We start from the raw sequence: 18194 nt of genomic DNA on the forward strand, positions 1-18194 counted from the left end.
TTGCCCAAAACAGGAGGACAAGGCTGGGGGAGGTGGTGGGGGTGAGGAGGGGTGGAGAAAACACCCTTGAGTTGATTATTCATATTCTGACTCTTGGAAGCCTGATGCGGAACCGGTGGGGTCCCAGCAGCTGTTCCTGCACAGTTCTCTTCTAATAATTGTACATTCTGTCCGGGGTCAACTTACTTTTGACCCTGTCCTTTTATATTGGGAAGAGGCTCTTTAGGGAAAACTGTTGGGTTGTGGCAGTGTGCATTAAACACTCACAGCCCCCTTCCCCTTGCTTTATCCCCTGCCCAACCAGCAGCCGGTGGGTGATAAATTCCTATCAGATGCTGAGCCATTCACACTCGCCCCCCCGCCCGAGTTCATACAGCAGAGATGCAGCCAAGCTGGGATATTGTGTGAGGCGGCAGCTGAGAAAGTCCGCCTGCTAGGCTTGGAGGCTCTCGTGTACCACCTTCTTCTGATCAGACTGAAAAAAAAAAGACACGTCTAGCCAGGCTGGTCAGTGCTTGTTTCCAAATGTCCCCCTCACCAGGATAAAGGCAGGCTGTTTGGCAAGAAGCCGGGGCTGTTGTCTATGAGGGCAAGTGGGCTGTGGATAGAAAGACAGATGGACTTTATTGTCTCAAAAAACAACTCAAGTCACATCACCCAGAAGGCTCAGAAAAGATGCTGTTAACTTGGGAGATCCTGAAAATAAGACACGTTTTCCTAAGTTGGCAGTGAGACGAGCAGGGATTCGGCCCAGGTTTCTCTTTTCTCAAAGCGCTAAGGCACTGGGATGGAGCAGGCTGCTGCCTAGACCCTTCTGTTCTTCAGCTGGTCTAGGAGACCCCGTGCAACTCCTTGAGAAGGAATCTTGTTAGGTTCTAATGAGAGAGGACTCAGCTGGCTCCCCAGAGCTCTTTGGGAGGATTTTATGAGCAGAGCAGAATCATAATCCTTTGAAAATATGCAGCCATTCCCATGCCGAGGCCCTCTAAGGCAATCTATAGCATTCTAGTTAATAAATTAATTTACATTCTTATAGAAAACTCATTCCCCAAAGACCCCCAAGGATTGGTACCGGTAATATAGAGAGCTGACTTCAGGGAAATGCATGACAAACCTTTATGGCAAAAATATAGAGAACGGAACAGGAGCTGCGGATGTGAAAAGGGATTTTGCCTCTCAGTTACAAGCAACTTCTCCAAAAGGAGAAGGAAGGAAGAAATGGAGGAAAGGAAAGAAAGAAGGAAGGAAGGAAAACTCAGGAATCAGAATCAGATACTTTTTCAAGGAATCACTCAAGATTAAGGAGCTAATTCTCAGCGATGCTGGTGGCTGGCCTCCGTTCACACAGGTCATGGATGGTATAACCAGTATCCTGACTTGGCTTTTCTGACTTTATTTCAGTGTTTTTTCTAGTATACTAGTGTTTTGTTTTGTCTTGTTTTAATCTAAGCTTATGTACCTACCCACCCTTGTAAACCAGTTCTTCTTTCTCCTGTTTGTAGGAAAAAGCTGTACTTGTTAACTCCTCTGTGCTTCTTGAACTTTACATATTTGAGTACCGCCTTCACACTTTGTCACATCCTTATGCCTCCTGTGCTATTACTTACTTGATTTTTTTCTTAAATCAACTCCCACACTGCCTTATTTTTAAAACCTGTCTTTTTTTTAAGCAATATTATCCATAAAATCATGGGTTTAATGACCTACTTGCTTTCTCTAAAACACATTAACATTCATAACTATTAAAACTTTTATACTACTAAAATTATCACATTACATTTTGTATTTTGGGAGTATACTTTGGTTTTCAAATTTTTGGTATAATTGATGAAAAGTAAGAGTTGTGAATATAAGTATCTCTCTCTCTCTCTCTCTCTCTTTTTTTAACCTGGGTTCCTTTCCTCACTTGCTAAGAATACCTGCCACTTGCTAAGAGAAACTTTTACTCACAGGTTTTTACCTGTGAGTAAAAACCACATTTTTAAGAGTAGAGTATGGAAAAGTTTGTAAAATTCCTTCAAGAAGTGCTTTCTAAGTGTGCCTCATGGGCAAACAGCTGGAATGCTTGCTCCCAGGTCCCCCGCCCCCAGAAGTTCTGGTTCTGTAGATCTGTGCAGGGCCCAGGAATCACATATGCCCTGTGCAAGCATGGCAAACCTTGCTCTGAGTCAGAATAATAGTTGTTATTGTTCTCTGAGTTAATTAAGAAGGTTTAATTGAGCTAACTCTCAGGACTGGTTAATGCAGATGTATCTCTCAGCATCTTGATCAAGTTCTTTTAAAAAAATTACACCTTTTTATGAATGAGTGTTATTGGGAATAATAGAAGACTCACAAGTGTTGGAAGGATTTTCATATCATATTTCTGTGAAGGTCTTGAAAAGATCCTGGGTGACGAGGTCAAGGTCACTCAGTGGCTCTCTCCGAGAGGCTGGAATCAGACGAGAGTGGTCCTGCGAATCAAGCTTTAGCTGCCCAGGGACCAGTTGACAAGAAAGCCTTCCCTGTGGCTGAGTGAATGAGGCTCATTTCTGGGGAGCAAGAACCGAACAGGGAGGGAGAAACAGAGCAGGAGGGTGCAGGAGTGTGAGAAGAGGTGGAGGTCGGGGACAGGGCAGGTGAAGATGAAAATGCAAAGAGAGGACCAACCCAAGAGCTGGCCCATGAACATGGCACTGGAACTGGGTCCAGGGCCGAAAGAGAGGGAGAGCAGGCACGAGTCAGGTGAGACTGGAAGGAACTCACAGACACAGAAGCAGTTGCTGTTTCCCGTTCTTTCCACGTGTAGTTAGTAGCTGACTCATGCTAGATAAATGTGAGCTGAGCGAGAGGTCCTAATACATGTACAGTCCTCAATGGCAAAGTGAGCCTGGGGATAGAGTGAAGAAGAAAACAGGCAAGGGATCTATTGCTAAAATACCAGCTGGTTTTTCTTTTTAGGTAAGCAGGTACTCTCTCCCTCCAAAATTCCAAGAGAAGATGGGACCTGCCCTGGGAGAGAATCAATTAATTTTTCTCTTCCCTGGGGCCCTCGTGAGGACAAAATTTGCCAACACATCACTCTGGCAGGCATGAGAATCAGATCTACATGAGTAACTCTCTTTTCTCTCACCGGGAGCCATTTTCTTACACGTTTCTCTCTTTCTCCTAGATGTCTGTGTTTATAGCAAGCTTAGATCATGTAGCACTCATCAGAATAATTTGGCTATAATTGACCCAAAGGCTTCTTTTCTTTTTGAGGACCAACCAGATATTCTTACAGTCTTGGAAGGATCAACGGCAGTGAGGCTCCATTGATAAACAAAGGAGATTAACCATTCTCATATTACAAATACAAAATCAGAAATCATAAGCACTGAGAAAGCATATGTACAATGTCACAGCTTGTGTTAGGCTCTTAAACTCTTCCTGAGTCAATACCTTTATTCTCAAATGATTTTTATCCCTCTTGGTATTTCTCCAAATTGGAAATGACACTGCATTTACGCTTTTATAGAGTCAAAGCACTTAGCAAACTTCAGCGGATCTGGTTAAGTTGCTTTACAACCCTGAATACTAGGGCTTATTGTGGTTAGGTGCAGCTGTCAAAAGAGTGGAAGCATATTTTTGGGGTTTTGTTAACTGGCTCCTAGAATAATGAGCCTGTCGTAATAACGGTATTGATGATGACTCACACGTATTGTTCATTTGAGCCAAATGCTATGCTAAGCACGTTACCTGGATTTTCCATCTTTTCTTCCCAATCGCCCTATGATGTAAGACAGTACGATGATTCCCATTTTCAGAGGAAGTGAGTGAGGTTCAGAACTTGTCCGGTACCCTCATCTAGGACCTGGAAGACCCAAGATTCAAATCCAGGCTGTTGGATTTCACCCACGCACTTCCCGCTCCATCTCTGAGGTCTCTCTCCGCCTAGAAGCGGTGTTTGGGAAGAAAGAGCCCTCTGCTCCACTCTCAGAGCCAGCCTGCAGGGGGCCTGTGGTATAGGAAATCAGGCTTTTCTAATCTTTCCTGCTTTTGGTGATCTTGCTCCATTTCCTGTGATACTGCAACTGCTTCTCTCCTCAGATTGAATGATATTCACACGCCTGCTTTAATAAAGTGAACAATAGCTTTTCAAAGCATGTTTTAGTTTCAGTGTCTGCTTTGGGGAAGAGGTTGTTCTGGAGCTGGGAGCCATTTGTGTACGTGTAGAGGCTGAACAAAGTCAGAGTCCACCCAGATCAGAAGCAACCGGTGCCGAGGTGCTCGCTGCTCCAGGGAGCCTTGGTTTACCAGGAACAGGGCCTGGGTAAGGGCTTTAATGGATGAAGAAAAGTGGGACAGCCTGTACTGGGGGTCAGGTATGTCCAGGGCTCGCCTTTTCAGTTTTCCGGGTAATCATCACTGCCGCCTATGAAGACTATGTAATCATCACAACTACAGTTCCTGATACCGTACTGGCTGGCGGTATCCTTTTCACCCAGGGGATTCTGGATACATTGATTATTTTCCCTCTACTTCAAATTCCCTCCTCTATATAGTGGGAAAAACGATGTTTCAGTCTAGTTGATTTACAACGTTTTGTTATTCTTTTTCATATTCTTTTCTATTATGGTTTATTACAAGACATTGAATATAGTTCCCTGTGCTGTACAGTAGGTCCTTGTTGTTTATCTATTTTATATATAGTAGTGTGTATCTGCTAATCCCAAACTCCTAGTTTATCCCTCCTCCCCACCTTCGGTAACCATAAGTTTGTTTTCTATATCAGTGAGTACAAGGATGATTTTTATAACATCTTTAAATGAACTGACTTCCCTTTCCAAATGATTCTTGGAATTTTAAAAAATTTTACCTTTCCTAGAGTTTGATTCCATTACAATATTTTATTACTTTCTCTTGTACAAGGGTATTCTATTGTTACAGACTTTTACGTTTTTAGATGTCATTTTGCCATATTCCCTTTCTCTTTTCTTTCTGATGGAACCTATCTTTTTTACCATTTTGTCTTTTGCCTCCTTTAAAAGGGTTAATTCCTGCCTCCATTTGTTTAATTTGTCAAAATTGCCAGTTAAGTTCTGGCATACAGAGTAGAGCAGTATAAATTTAGGATTTCTGATTGGTCCATGATAATTAAGTATGTACATGTCCAACAATGTCTAGTGTCTTAAGGTACAGGAGAAAAGTCCCTCCCTCAAAGATTTAAAGACAGAGCTAAGGACTGAGACAATCCTAAATTCACCACAGTTGATGCACAGTGGTATTTGCTCAATTGAAAGAGAGCTTGGGATAAGTATCACTGTGTGGTTTTAGAAATGCTTTTAAACTTTAGAAAATGCATAGTTCAGTGTGAGCAGAAGTGGATGAGTTAGACATTATAGAAAAAAAGAGATGTTAAGCTGGTGGCTTTATTATTAATTACTTTTATTATTTAAGTTAGAAAAGTGGGTGAAATTTGCAATAGTATAAAGAAACAATATAGGTAAAGCTTTGGAAGCGATGATAAAGTAGAGCACATAAAGAACATGTTGGCCATTCTACCTGGTCAAAAAAGTGTGTACAGTGGAAGGAGAAAGCCACAGACTCATGCATTTTATAATGGGAATAAATTTTAGATTGAAATATAGTTGATTTACAATATTATGTTAGTTTTGGGTATACAGCATAGTGATTCTGTATTTCTGCAGATGATACTCCATTATAGGTTATTACAGGAAATTTTTAAGTGAGAATAATGAACAAGATAAGAATAGAATCAGAGAGGTCTCATCATGGGTGTTTTGGGGGATTATTTTCTTTGTAATGTTCTGACGCTTATGCTTTGTGATTAGAAAGAATGATCCTAGGTCTACTCCATTCTGTGATAGAGGAGAGAGTTTAGGGCTCCAGGGAGAGGCAAAAGGAGAGCATGGGTGGGACCAGGGCCCCAAGGCGGCAACCTTCAGCATCATTGGGTCCTTCGGTGGTGGGAGGTGCTGCTCCATGGCATCGAATAAGGCAGAAAGGTAATTAACCACTAAGAGACAAGGTGTTACTGAAGAGTGGAGTTCGCGCACCTGATTACTAATTAATCAGGCGTGAGAGCACCTTGTAGATGCATTCACTATTTAATTACAGCAGCCTCTCTTGGCAAAGGAGCATATGTTCCCAGCTTAATCTACTGGTTTATACTGACATCAAATTGTCATTATCAGAAAGAATCAGGCCTTTTGATTATTTCCACTAATTTATTGAACGCTTAAAATTAATGAACCCCAGGCCTTTTAAATGTGCTCAGTTGGTTTGGAAGATGGGAGGAGAAAGCGGGGTGGGGAAAAGGCTTCATTAAAAGGACAATTTGTTTGGATAAAGGTAAAGCAAATACATTTCATGGGTGATCTGAACTCTACTGGTGAAAAATACATGAATTCTAAAAGTGGAGCCTTCAAACTGATGGAGGGGAAATAGGATATGAGGGGTGTCCTGCTCACCAACACTGGCCTCCAAAGAACATATGGTGAAACAATTTTTTCCCTAATTATTTATGTGCCAATTCTTTTGGAAAGCTCACTGCAATTAAGTTTAATCAAATAAAAACAATCAAAATCAAATATTGGAAATCAATTGTTAGACTAATTAACAAGGACTTCATTTTTTTATTTTGAAAATTTAGTTAGGTTGGGGAGAATTTAGCACAAAGCCATCGTTCTTAAACGTGAATGTCTTTCGTATTAAGATAATCTTTGTATCACATCCAAGTTATGGTTTTTTGTGTTCAGTTTCAGGTGAAGGCCAAGTTCAAGTAATTCTCCAGGTGAGGGAAGGTGTGGCGCCAACTATTTCAGGTGAGTATTAACTCATCAAATAGAATTGCCTGGTACAGCAGAATGTCCTCCAGTCGTTTTATAAATTCCTCCCATCATACTGTTTGTAGGGCAAGTATGAGCCCTAATGCTTTTATGTCTGACAACTCCTTATTGTGTCACCCCTACAGCTAAAATATATGTCTGCATGTCAAAGAAAGATATAAGAATTGGTGCATTTCAAAACATAGGAAAGTAAGAATTGCAACATGTAAATAAGCACATTTCATGAATTATGGACCATATGTGCACACAGGAGTCCAGATCTGCAGATGAGCCATTAGGCCCCCACCAAATGGAAAGAAAAATTCAGGGTATCTTAAAACTGTAATTGTTCTCAGTAATTTCAGGAAATCAGGGTAAACAAATCCTCCCCATAAGTCAGATGGTTCTGTGAAATCTTTCTAACTCATAAAAGCTAAACTCTCAAAGACTAAATGACTCATAAGCGCCTTCTAATGTATTTCATTGTTTGTTTTTGTTTACCCTGAGTCTGTTTTAACTATACATTTGCAGCCGGGATAAATCTTTTCAAAGGCTGAGTTTTCCTTTGATTTCCAGTGGCATTTTTGTGTTATGTCAGAGAAGAGCCCAGGCTAATCAGAAAATGATCTAATTTCTCCATTTAAATTAATAAATAAATGAGGTTACGGTATGGGACTAAAACTGTATGTAAACTAGAAGTACCGACGATGACCTTTTCATGCTTATTGGACCGAGAAGAAAGGGATTCTTTTTTTTTATATCTGTTTCTGAGCTGCCATAGCCTTTGCTCTTTCTGTCCCTAGTTCTTTATCACTTTTTTCCTTTAGGTGACTCAAAATGCTTTGTTGAATGCCTCTCATGTGAGGTGTGGGAGGTGACAACAGTGAACAAGATAGAATGGTCTTTGACTTCATGGGGTCTTATGGTCACCGGGGAATGTCAATCAAATGACTAAATAATCAAGGAATATGTTTCCTTTAAAATAACTGTTACCAAAGAATAGTATCTTACAACTCTCTCCTCTCTGGATGTCCTGTGTTCAAATTCCCCCGAGAAGAGATACGTTTGGTTGGGTCAGCCCCTATTTTGTAGAGAACCTACCTGTTGGGGGAGCTCTCATGTCAGGCCCCCTCAGAGGATACTGGACCATCTGTGGGTGGCCATTCTTGGGTTGGGCAGCTTTCGTCAGCATGACGTGCCTCTCAGCACTTAGTGCGAAGATTTCTGTATTAAGGACTCTTTGGAAGGACACTGTGGGTGGCTGGAATCTAGGGCTTTTCAGCAGGGGTCAGTTTAACTGGGAGATGCTTCACTTGGCCTGTCAGTTACAACATGCTGAATAAATAGAAAGCTGATGCTTCATAGAGTTGTAGAATTTTAATAAGGGAAGGAACCTCACAAGCTGTCCTATCCAATTGCCTCATTTTACAAATGAGGGCATGGAAGCCTAATCATTAAATAGTTTACTTAGTCACATCAGTAATCAGTGGTTGAGCCTGGATGAGAACTCAGGTTTCTAACTCAGTTCAGTGTTCTTTCTGTTATACCATTTAAACCCTAAGGTATTCAAATTACCTTTTTGGCATATACTAACTTGGTTAGATTAAAATTAATTATATATATATAGCCATTTTCCCATCTTACACAGGTTGGGACAGAAAACTCCTAAGACCCAGGGAGTTACAGAACTAGTACATTACCATTCGTTATATTCAAATATTTATTATTAATATGGTTCTAAGACATTGCTTGATTTCTGTCGTGTGGGGTATAAGTGATAATGTCAAAATTTAAATATGGCATGTCTTTTGTTTAATGGAGAGCTCTATGAAAAATAATACAATTTTTGCCATATCAAAAATTCTTTGACAAAACAAGAATTGAATAAATAATGGAGTTCCATCTATATGTTGACCGATTCAGAGATACAATGAATATGTAATGCAGAAAAAACATTTTGGGTTGAGGTGTTCTGCTATAGGGCCTTTTAGCTCACTCAGTTAGTTGAGGGTTTATTCTGTGTACAGGATTGTGCTGGTCATTATGGGGACCTGGTAGACAGGATACTCCAGAGGCAGCAGAAATTAGGGTATACGTGGGCCAATGCTGGGAAGAAGCAGAGGAGGTGGTGCTGATGAAAGTTGTTGTATGGGTGCTTAGTGGGTTTGGGATAAGGATGTATGCTAATTTGGGTGAAGATGGTAGCCAGGTTTCTGAAGACGCCAATGCAGGTTTTTCATGCTCCTCCAACACTGTGGCTCCATTGATTTCCTCTTGGTGTCCATGATGCATTATAAAAGATGGGAGAGAGGAGGAGGGTGAAGCAACCCACACTGGGGGAACACAAAAAATATTTCTGAAGAACCTTTACCTCAACCATGTTGTCTTTTCAGTGGGGGCTAGTTGCAAATATCGTTGACAGTCATATAAAAATATTCAGATGATCAGATACTGTCTTTGTAAATTTGCCATCACTTTCCCCACAGATCAAGTTTATTTCCTTTTCTCTGGTCTCTGGATCTGTCAGCCTTTCTCCTGTTTAAACTCATCCCACCCCTCCTAACATCTTCTGAACTTTGTTTTATCAGCAAATGACTCTTTGTCACCTCTCAATTAAAAAAATCAAATCAAAACAAAATTCGTGGACCCTAAATCCTCCTGTAGTTTGTATCACTCCTGCAAACTTCTCAAAATACTAGCCTCCTCTTGATGTGGAGCCATAGAATGCTGGGGTAGATGAAGGATTAAGGTGGAGAAGGAATACTTGGCTCACGTACCAAGTTGGAGACCATCTCAAATGGCGGCTGTTGTTGACTGACAAATTTGAGAGGAAAGCAGGGTGAGGGCTCATCACAAAGGTTGGTCCTGACCAAAATTCATGGACTCCAGTTTCAAGATAAGTCTAGTGTATTTAACGATTGGGAAGACAGATCAAAGGCTGAGGGTCTCAAATCTTAAGGCTATTCATTCCTTAATGAGCTTTTTGCAGGATCAGACCCAGCGTCTTCCCTTCCTTACTTCCAGTGCATTCCTCAATCCACTGTAATCCAAGTGGTTGCCACCTCCATCACTCCACTGGGACCCTCTTCATCTTGATCACTATGCTCTAGTTGTCACATTCAATAGCCACTTCTTATTCCCTCTCTTATTGGAAATTTGCTATTAACAAGATCACTTCTACTCTCTGCACATTCTCTATTTCTTAGTCTTCCAAGACATTCCTCTCTTCTGGTTCTCCATGTATGCCTCTGATAGCTTTAACTCTATAGGCTTCTTTTCCTCCCCTCTTCTTTCTATATTAAAAATAGTCATCTAGAAGCTTGATTTTAACTGTATAGACATCTCATAATTCTGCAGGAGACTAAACATGTCCTTTTCCATTTAGCGTTGTTATTTTAAGGCAGGATGGTATAGAATGATCAAATTCATTCATCATAACATTGCTTAGAATAGCTACCTTAAGATTTAGTTTGTTCAATTAAAGACAGTTTCAACCTTCCCATAAACGAGAGTGAAGATGACAAACTTGAAGAATGTTTGTTTCCAACATCTGTGATACAAGATTGAAGCAATTAAGGGTTTTTGGAGCTTGGAGTAGGGTTTTAAAGAAATGGTCATTGCCTGTTTGAAATATCACTGGAAGTAAGAACATCTTTTTCTGGACTTTATGGTGTTAGTGGGCACCTCAACAAATAGTCCCACCCTATCCCCACCTGGGTATTTAGGGTATAGTATTGAAAAGGAGACAAAGCTGGGAGGAAACTTAGAAAGGCATTATTGGTGTTTATAAAATATTTATTTATTTATTTATTTATTTTTGCGGTACGCGGGCCTCTCACTGTTGTGGCCTCTCGCGTTGTGGAGCACAGGCTCCGGACGTGCAGGCTCAGCGGCCATGGCTCATGGGCCCAGCTGCTCCGCGGCATGTGGGATCTTCCTGGACCGGGGCTCGAACCCGTGTCCCCTGCATCAGCAGGTGGACTCTCAACCACTGCGCCACCAGGGAAGCCCAAAATATTTATATTTTTTATTTTATTTTAATTGAATTACAGTTTATTTACCGTGTTGTGTTTGTTTCTGGTGTACAGCAAAGTGATTCAGTTATACATATATATATATATATATTCTTTTTATATTCATATATATATATATCCTTTTTCACATTCTTTCCCACTATGGTTTATTACAGGATATTGAATAAGTATAAAATATTTCTAAAGCCTCTTTCTGAGTAGGATTTGTTGCAAAACATTGCCTGGCTTCCATGGTGTGGGGTATATTTTGTGTTAATTAAATTGTCTAGGATTTCTTTTTTTTTTTAACATCTTTATTGGAGTATAACTGCTTTACAATGGTACGTTAGTTTCTGCTTTGTAATAAAGTGAATCAGTTATACATATACATATGTCCCCATATCTCTTCCCTCTTGTGTCTCCCTCCCTCTCACCCTCCCTATCCCTAGGATTTCTACTTGACCACAATCCATGTACTTTTAAGTTATCCCAGGGCCCTAATTAGGCCACGACCACTGGAGAGTTGGGTTCAGGTAGACAAAATAGTCAGGTGTTCCCCGTGGTTCTGACCTTAGGCATTTTGTCTTTCCACACTGTAGTCCCCTGGAGCTCTCACAACCATCCTCAGATTTTCAAATACAGCCTCTGGGGAGATAATAACAAAATCCATCTCTCGGACTTAGAGCTCTTTCCCATCCTTCAGATTCACAGCCATCCCCTGCTTGCTGTGTATCTCCACCTGGAGGCTTCAAGGACACCCCAAACTCTAAATGGCCCAAACTGAATTCGTTGATGTCTGTCTTAATGGGCATCTCCACCTGATACCACACCTGCTGGAAACCCAGGGCTTACCCTTGGCTCCTCCATCTCTGTCACCCTTCCCACTCTGACCTCTGGTTATTCCCCTAGCCCTACCACTTGCCTCTTTCCAGCTCTGTGACTCAGCAACACCAAACTGCTTATAGTTTTTCCACGTGATCTCTCATTTCTTGCCACAGCACGTGCTCACCCGTCTGGAGTGCAGACTCTCACCACACACCCTCACCCCCTTCACCTGGGTAGGTCCCAAGCCTTTACAGTGCAGCTCAGATCTCAGATGCTTCTCTCCAGGAAGCCTCCCCTGGCAAGGTCTCACTCCCTCCCTTGGTCAGGTACTCCCTTTAGCGTTCTATCCCTCCAGCATTTACTTACATACTTACACAATGCCAGTTGCTCCTTGGGAGCAAGCATGACATTTTATTTATTTTTGCATCACTGTTTTTTAGGACTGTTCTGATGGAGAGGGCACTCATTATTTATGCTTGTGAAATTAGCAAGTAATAGATGAGATTCCCTCCCTTATCATGTGAGTTCTTGAATCTCCTAGGAAATCTCCCTAGGTGGAAAAGAAAATATTTTTCATAGAACAAATATATTTCCCCTAAAAGAACCTAATGTCACTTATGGTTTAACTTGAACTTCTTAAGTGAATGCTGGATAAAAGAAGATCTGTACTGGAAGAAGAGAGTTTGGTCATCTGTGAATCTTTTCATCCTCCTCTTTTGAGACAATCTCTCTGCCCTTCTGACTCTGTACCAGGGATCATGTTCCAGAAAAGAATGTGTGGGTACATTTCACATTGGCGTGGTATGGTCCCCACTGGAAATTATTAGATTTCTGCTACAGTTTCTTGAAGAGGCCAGTGGGATGGTTGAAAAGAAAATGCCACTTGATCATCAGTGGCAGAATCAATAAAAACCAGTTGTAACTTATGAACTATATGTAAATTATTGCAGTGAGAGGTGTTCAGATGATTGCCCTGCCTTTAATACGCATTAAGAGCTGTGAGAAAATCATACCCTTTGACTTAGTGATTCCATTGCTAAGATTCTATTTTAAGAAGAAATCATGATTACTGGCAGATTTTCACAGAGATATTTAACACTGCATTCTCTATAATTTGAAAAGAGGGTGGACAAAGCCTAAATGCCAAACATTAGGGGTTAAATAAATTGTGGGCTTTTCATGTGATAGAATATTATGTAACCATTAAAATCATGTTTACAAGGAGTTTTAATGACATTACAAAATGCATGTGAAAAACTGCCAAGTAAAATAAGAACTGAATGTAAAATTGCATGTTATAGGATCTAAATTATGTAAAAATGCTGAGAAATTCTGGAAGGAAATACAAATAAAAGGTTAATGGCGGTTATTTCTAGGTGGTGAGATAGTAGACAATTATTATTTTTCTTTTTCTTTCTATATTTGCATTTTCCAAATGTTTCGTGATAAACATATGTTGTAGTATTTATAGTAAAGGCAAAACACAAAAGTTTAATAACAAAAGTAGAATATATTTTCCCTAGAAGTGGAGGTAGTCTTCTAAGGATTGAATAATTACCTGCCTTATGCCTGATAAATGTTTTTATGGAACATTATAAAATATCTAAAGGCAGCTTCTTTGGGAAGTGAAAATGTCACCAGGATCCTAATATAAAGGATAGAATTTGTAAGTTATCATAGTGAATCAGATTTTCATAGTTACCCTTGCTATCTTCCTTTTGTTTTCTAGCTTCTTCCTCTGCACCTGAGTCAGTTTTAAAATGGTCCCTCCCCGAAGCATGGGAAGGCATGGAGAAGGGCTGGGGAGGACACAGCGGTACCATTCCAGGCCCTGGGGATGACGTCCTGATTTTACCCAGTGAGTGAAACAATCTATGGGGTAAATAATCACAGACAGACTGAACTGGGCCAATCTAATTGGGGATTATCTGTCATTTAAATATATTGAACAACACAGTAAAGAATGTGGAAATAAATAGGCAATTATGTCTACCACTTTCTTTTTTGGGTTATTACAGGAGAGGAATTTCATAATCCAGTAAAAATCAGAAAAAATAGTTCAGCCTACCTTCATTAAAGGTGGGATAAATAGTCTCCATGCCAAAAGGAGTTAGACTAATCCACTAGCTGGATAATTTTTCTAATGTGTCAGAGAACAGAATTACAGAAAATTTTAGTATCCTTATGTTTGAATGACACAGGGTATATGGAAAGAAGCAACTTTCAAACGCCTCCTATCGTTTGCCTTTGTGAATCTTTTAAATATAGGACTGAGAAGAATGACAAGGTCTTCTGTTGCCTTGATTTTTCAAGGATGACGGAAAAGGAACAGATAAATCAAATAGAAAAATAAAATTCCATCAATCTATCAGCTGCCTAATCTATCACCCATCTCTCCATCGTCCGTCTACCTAGAGCTCTCTTTTTGTTGACATAAGAAGGGAAAGGCGATTCCTCAGAGGTGCAGAAATACACACCATACTTACAAAATTCTTCTTTCTTAGGAGAGAATTCTTGAAACTACTAGAAAATTTCCCTAGCCCAAGAAGAAAATGTTTTTCATACAACAGATATATTTCTTAAGACCTATTTCCATTTATGGTTTAATCGGAACTTCTCAAAGTAATACTGAATAAAAGAAGATCAGTACTGGAAAAAGAATATTTGGTCATCTGTGAAATAATAATAATGCTAATATCAAACATTTGTTGACAGCTAACAATATTTGGGAATTGTTCTCCATATATTAACTAGTTTAATCCTCACAATAGCTCTGCAATACAGGTAATATTATCATTCCCATTTTTACTGACAGAGAAACAGAGGTCCAAGGCTGTTAAGTTACTTGCCCAGGGCCACACAGTTTGCAATTCAGCACAACCAGGATTTTGAACCAGACGATCTGACTCCAAGTCCTTATTCTTAACCAATCAAGTACATTTCCTTTCTAAAAAGACTAAGGGTAAATGAAAAGAGTGGTGGTGTTGTTTGCTTTATTTACGATGGGAAATGAAGGCAGAAAGGTTAAAACGTACTGACCACCTTCTGGGCATTGGTGGGGTGCACATGGAACTGCACAGAGAGGTGAGGACAGAGGGAGCGGGCTGACCAGTACAAACTTAAACTGTTATTATCATCCCACCCCCCTATCATCCACCTCTCTCCATGGAGGATGGAACTTTTTGAATAAACAAGCTCATGAGTCATTCCTATACGGAAAGGAAAAATCTGTTCTGCCTCAGCCTTCTTTTTGATGAATGTAGCCAGTGGATTGGCCCTGGGCTATGGTTTTTCCCACTGAGCAAACTGTTTCCCCCACTGCATGCGGGAAGCAAGAGAAGCTTTTGAAGGTTGCCAAGCTTTTCGTATCCTTGGGACCTTTATGCTGAGCGAGGAGCAATCTTAGCTATCTTGCTTGGCACTGCATTGACTGTATCCACTGTGTGTCCTGGTTGCTGGGGCCCCTGGCATTCGCCATCATCCTTCATTCCTTTGTTCATGGTCAGCTTGTAAGATGGACCCGAGTTCTCCGTGAAGCTGCTCTTAAAGAGCACAGATCAGTGCTCTGGAAAAAGGCGGCAGGGGGATGGGCGGGCACAGATACTGGGTGTCTGAAGTATCTCCCACTTGGTCCTTCAGTATTATTGTAAAGATCAGAGAAGTTAAGATTTTTAAAATCTGCAGTTATTGTTCATTATTTAGTTTTCAGTTGGAAAGATAAGGGAATGAAAATAGATTTGTAATATATAATAAATGAAGTCCTTACTTCTTGCTGCCTCTCTCCTCAAAGAAGCCCTAATTCCAGAAAATTTTCTTATAGTTGCCAGTGTTTTAATCTGTTCTGTTTAGTTTGGGGTCTTTCTTTCTTTTTTTTTTTTGTGCGATACGCGGGCCTCTCACTGTTGTGGCCTCTGCCGTTGCGGAGCACAGGCTCCGGACGCGCAGGCTCAGCGGCCGTGGCTCACGGGCCCAGCCGCTCCGCGGCATGTGGGATCTTCCCGGACCGGGGCACGAACCCGTGTCCCCTGCATCGGCAGGCGGATTCTCAACCACCGCGCCACCAGGGAAGCCCTAGTTTGGGGGTCTTTTGTAGGCACTGTACTGGCTTTACTCTTCTGTTTTGATTTTTTTGGCAAACCCTGATATTTTGACCTCTGATGGACCTTGGGATTGAATTCATCTCGTCTTTCTACTTGTGGTTTTACCTTCTTGACCTTTCTGGCTGTTCTGGTTTCTTTCACTCCCTGCCTCCTCTGAAACAAGTCAGTTTGTTCACCCAAGTCTGGCACAAAAAAGACACCGAGTACTGCTTGAATGAAGCACATGTTCTCCATGCTGCATCCATAATTTCATACCAGAACTGAATCTTTGGATTTCACAGGATCGACCCAGTACAGCTATCAGAATTTACAGGTCTGTGGAAAGTAATGCCTTTTCCTTTGAACAGAGCCCTAAGAATTAAGATGTTCCTGATGATGACGATGATGGTAACAGCAACTATAATTTGAGTGCTGGGTGTCTGCCATGCACTGTGCTAAGTGTTCCACATGGATCTTCTCGATCATTCCTCACAACTACTTTGATTTGGATCCTGTTGTTATCTTCCTTTCTATAGCTGAGGAATTTGGGACATAGAGAGGTTAAGTAACTTGCCCAAGTTTCTCCCAGCTAATAAGTAAAAAGGCTGGCCCAGGAAAGCAGACAGTTTGATTCCAGAGCCCTAACTCTTTACCACATATATATTTTAAAAAACTCACCATTCCTACTTGCTCTGAGTCACTCAAATCAGACTCCATATTATACTGAATTTATACTTCTCTACTTCCTGTTCCCATTGTTCCCTTCACTTGGAATTTAAAAAAAAATTATTGAATACCTAGCATATGTCAGATACTCTACGTGAGGAATTCAATCTTGCTACATTCTCATTAGGTACATACATGTGGAGAAACTGGAGAAACTTCCCAAAGAGGTATCTGATGCCATGAGCCGTTGGTAGAAGTATCTGCTTTGCATCTGGTAGCAAATATAGTTTTAATTCAAGTTAACATTCCTTTCCAATTCAATTTAACCAACAATAACTGAACAGTCACCACACCAGGTGCTCTGATCTGGTGCTCCAGAGGCAAATGGGATACAGCCGTGATCTCAAACAGCTAGTAACTTAGCTGGGTTGATAAAACACATACTAATACTTAATAATACAACAAATAGCTGTAATAAGCACCAGAAGTGTTTAGAATCAAACACTTGTCCCAGGCAAGATGAAGAGAGATGACTTCAGGGAGGAAGAGGCATTTGAAGAGGACCTTGATAGATGGGATAAGAAACTGAAGGTCAGTTACGAGACACAAGGGTGTACTGGGGAGGGAGCAATGTTTTAGGAGGTACAGGATGGGCTGTTGACGAGGGCAAAGCTGTGTTCGCATTTGGATTCTGACATTTACCAACTGTGTGGCGTTAGACACGTTTTAAACGTTTCCGACCTTCATCTGTAATATGAGGGTTAAAATTAACATATCATCATGTTGAGGGGATTAAATGAGATAACATCAGCACACATGACTGCTGCGTGGAGTGTTGGCAATAATGGAATTATAGATGAACGCTGTGATTTTTAATGTGTCAGGTGCTCTTTTCCTTCGTTTTCCCATCTGCCTGCCCCTCTTGGCCTCTGGTATTAGCAACACTTTGTATTTGCTTTCCAATGGCTTATTATTTAATTTTCACACCAACCTTGGGAGCTAAATAGGTAATAACTATTATTACAGTAAAAACCCATTTTTACATAATACGATTTTAATGGAACTGCTGATGTTACAAAATGAAAGTGACTGGTAAAGAAGATTTAAGTGATACTTTTGAACCTCTAATATAATTTTATGATGTTTTGTGTATTTTAATTCATTAATAAAGGAAATGTGTAGAACATTCCCATCATTATTCAAATAGACTAGCATAATTTTTCAATAAAATTCTTAGGGTAAATTGCCTATTTCCATTTTCTGGGAAATCAATTTTATGGAATGACCTCAGACCCATCCTATTCCATAAAAATAGGACTTTACTGTACTAATAAAAGATATCACTGTTTTAAGTATGGTACCATTTTCCTTTGAGGCATTCTGTCTTTATAGACATTGGATTTTGAAAGCTGTAAATTCTTCTTGGTGGTATTATATGGAGTGAGCTGAAGTCATCATGGAGAATTTGCTTTTGTAGTTTAGTTTATGATAACTTTGCTTCACACAAACAAGTATATCTGATTGTCTTTGCCTCCTAAATACTGGGAGAATTGGTCTAAATGCATTCAAGACATCTTACAGAGTGGGAACAAGTTCTATCTAATAAATCATGCAAATCGCAAACCCTCACAAATGATCCTGCTAACTTGTACTACAGGTTTTGTCCTGAACTGACCTGCGAGGATTTGATGCTTCCAGTTCTTTCTCTGAAGGAGTTTCAGCCATGACAGGATGACACCCTTTTCACACAGAGCAGCTTTAATGAAAGGGAAATGTGTTACAATTCCAGGTGGCAGGATTCT

At 40.4% G+C, this 18194-nt stretch overlaps 1 protein-coding gene across 23 annotated transcripts in view; it reads left to right on the plus strand.

Moving 5' to 3' along the window:
* PKHD1 (PKHD1 ciliary IPT domain containing fibrocystin/polyductin) overlaps positions 1 to 18194 on the plus strand; it is a 623301-nt gene that overhangs the window by 232524 nt on the left and 372583 nt on the right. For 22 of the 23 annotated variants that reach the window (XM_029242351.1, XM_029242350.1, XM_029242348.1 and 19 more), the window contains 2 exons: positions 6741 to 6806; positions 13377 to 13505. In XM_029242351.1, coding sequence (XP_029098184.1) covers positions 6741 to 6806; positions 13377 to 13505 — 195 coding nt within the window. The remainder of the gene's footprint in view (positions 1 to 6740; positions 6807 to 13376; positions 13506 to 18194) is intronic. The other variant, XM_029242362.1, reaches the window with a different exon arrangement.

This window comes from Monodon monoceros, unplaced genomic scaffold (genome assembly GCF_005190385.1).
Source record: "Monodon monoceros isolate NGI ecotype Baffin Bay Population unplaced genomic scaffold, NGI_Narwhal_1 Super_Scaffold_3, whole genome shotgun sequence".
NCBI lineage: Eukaryota > Metazoa > Chordata > Mammalia > Artiodactyla > Monodontidae > Monodon > Monodon monoceros.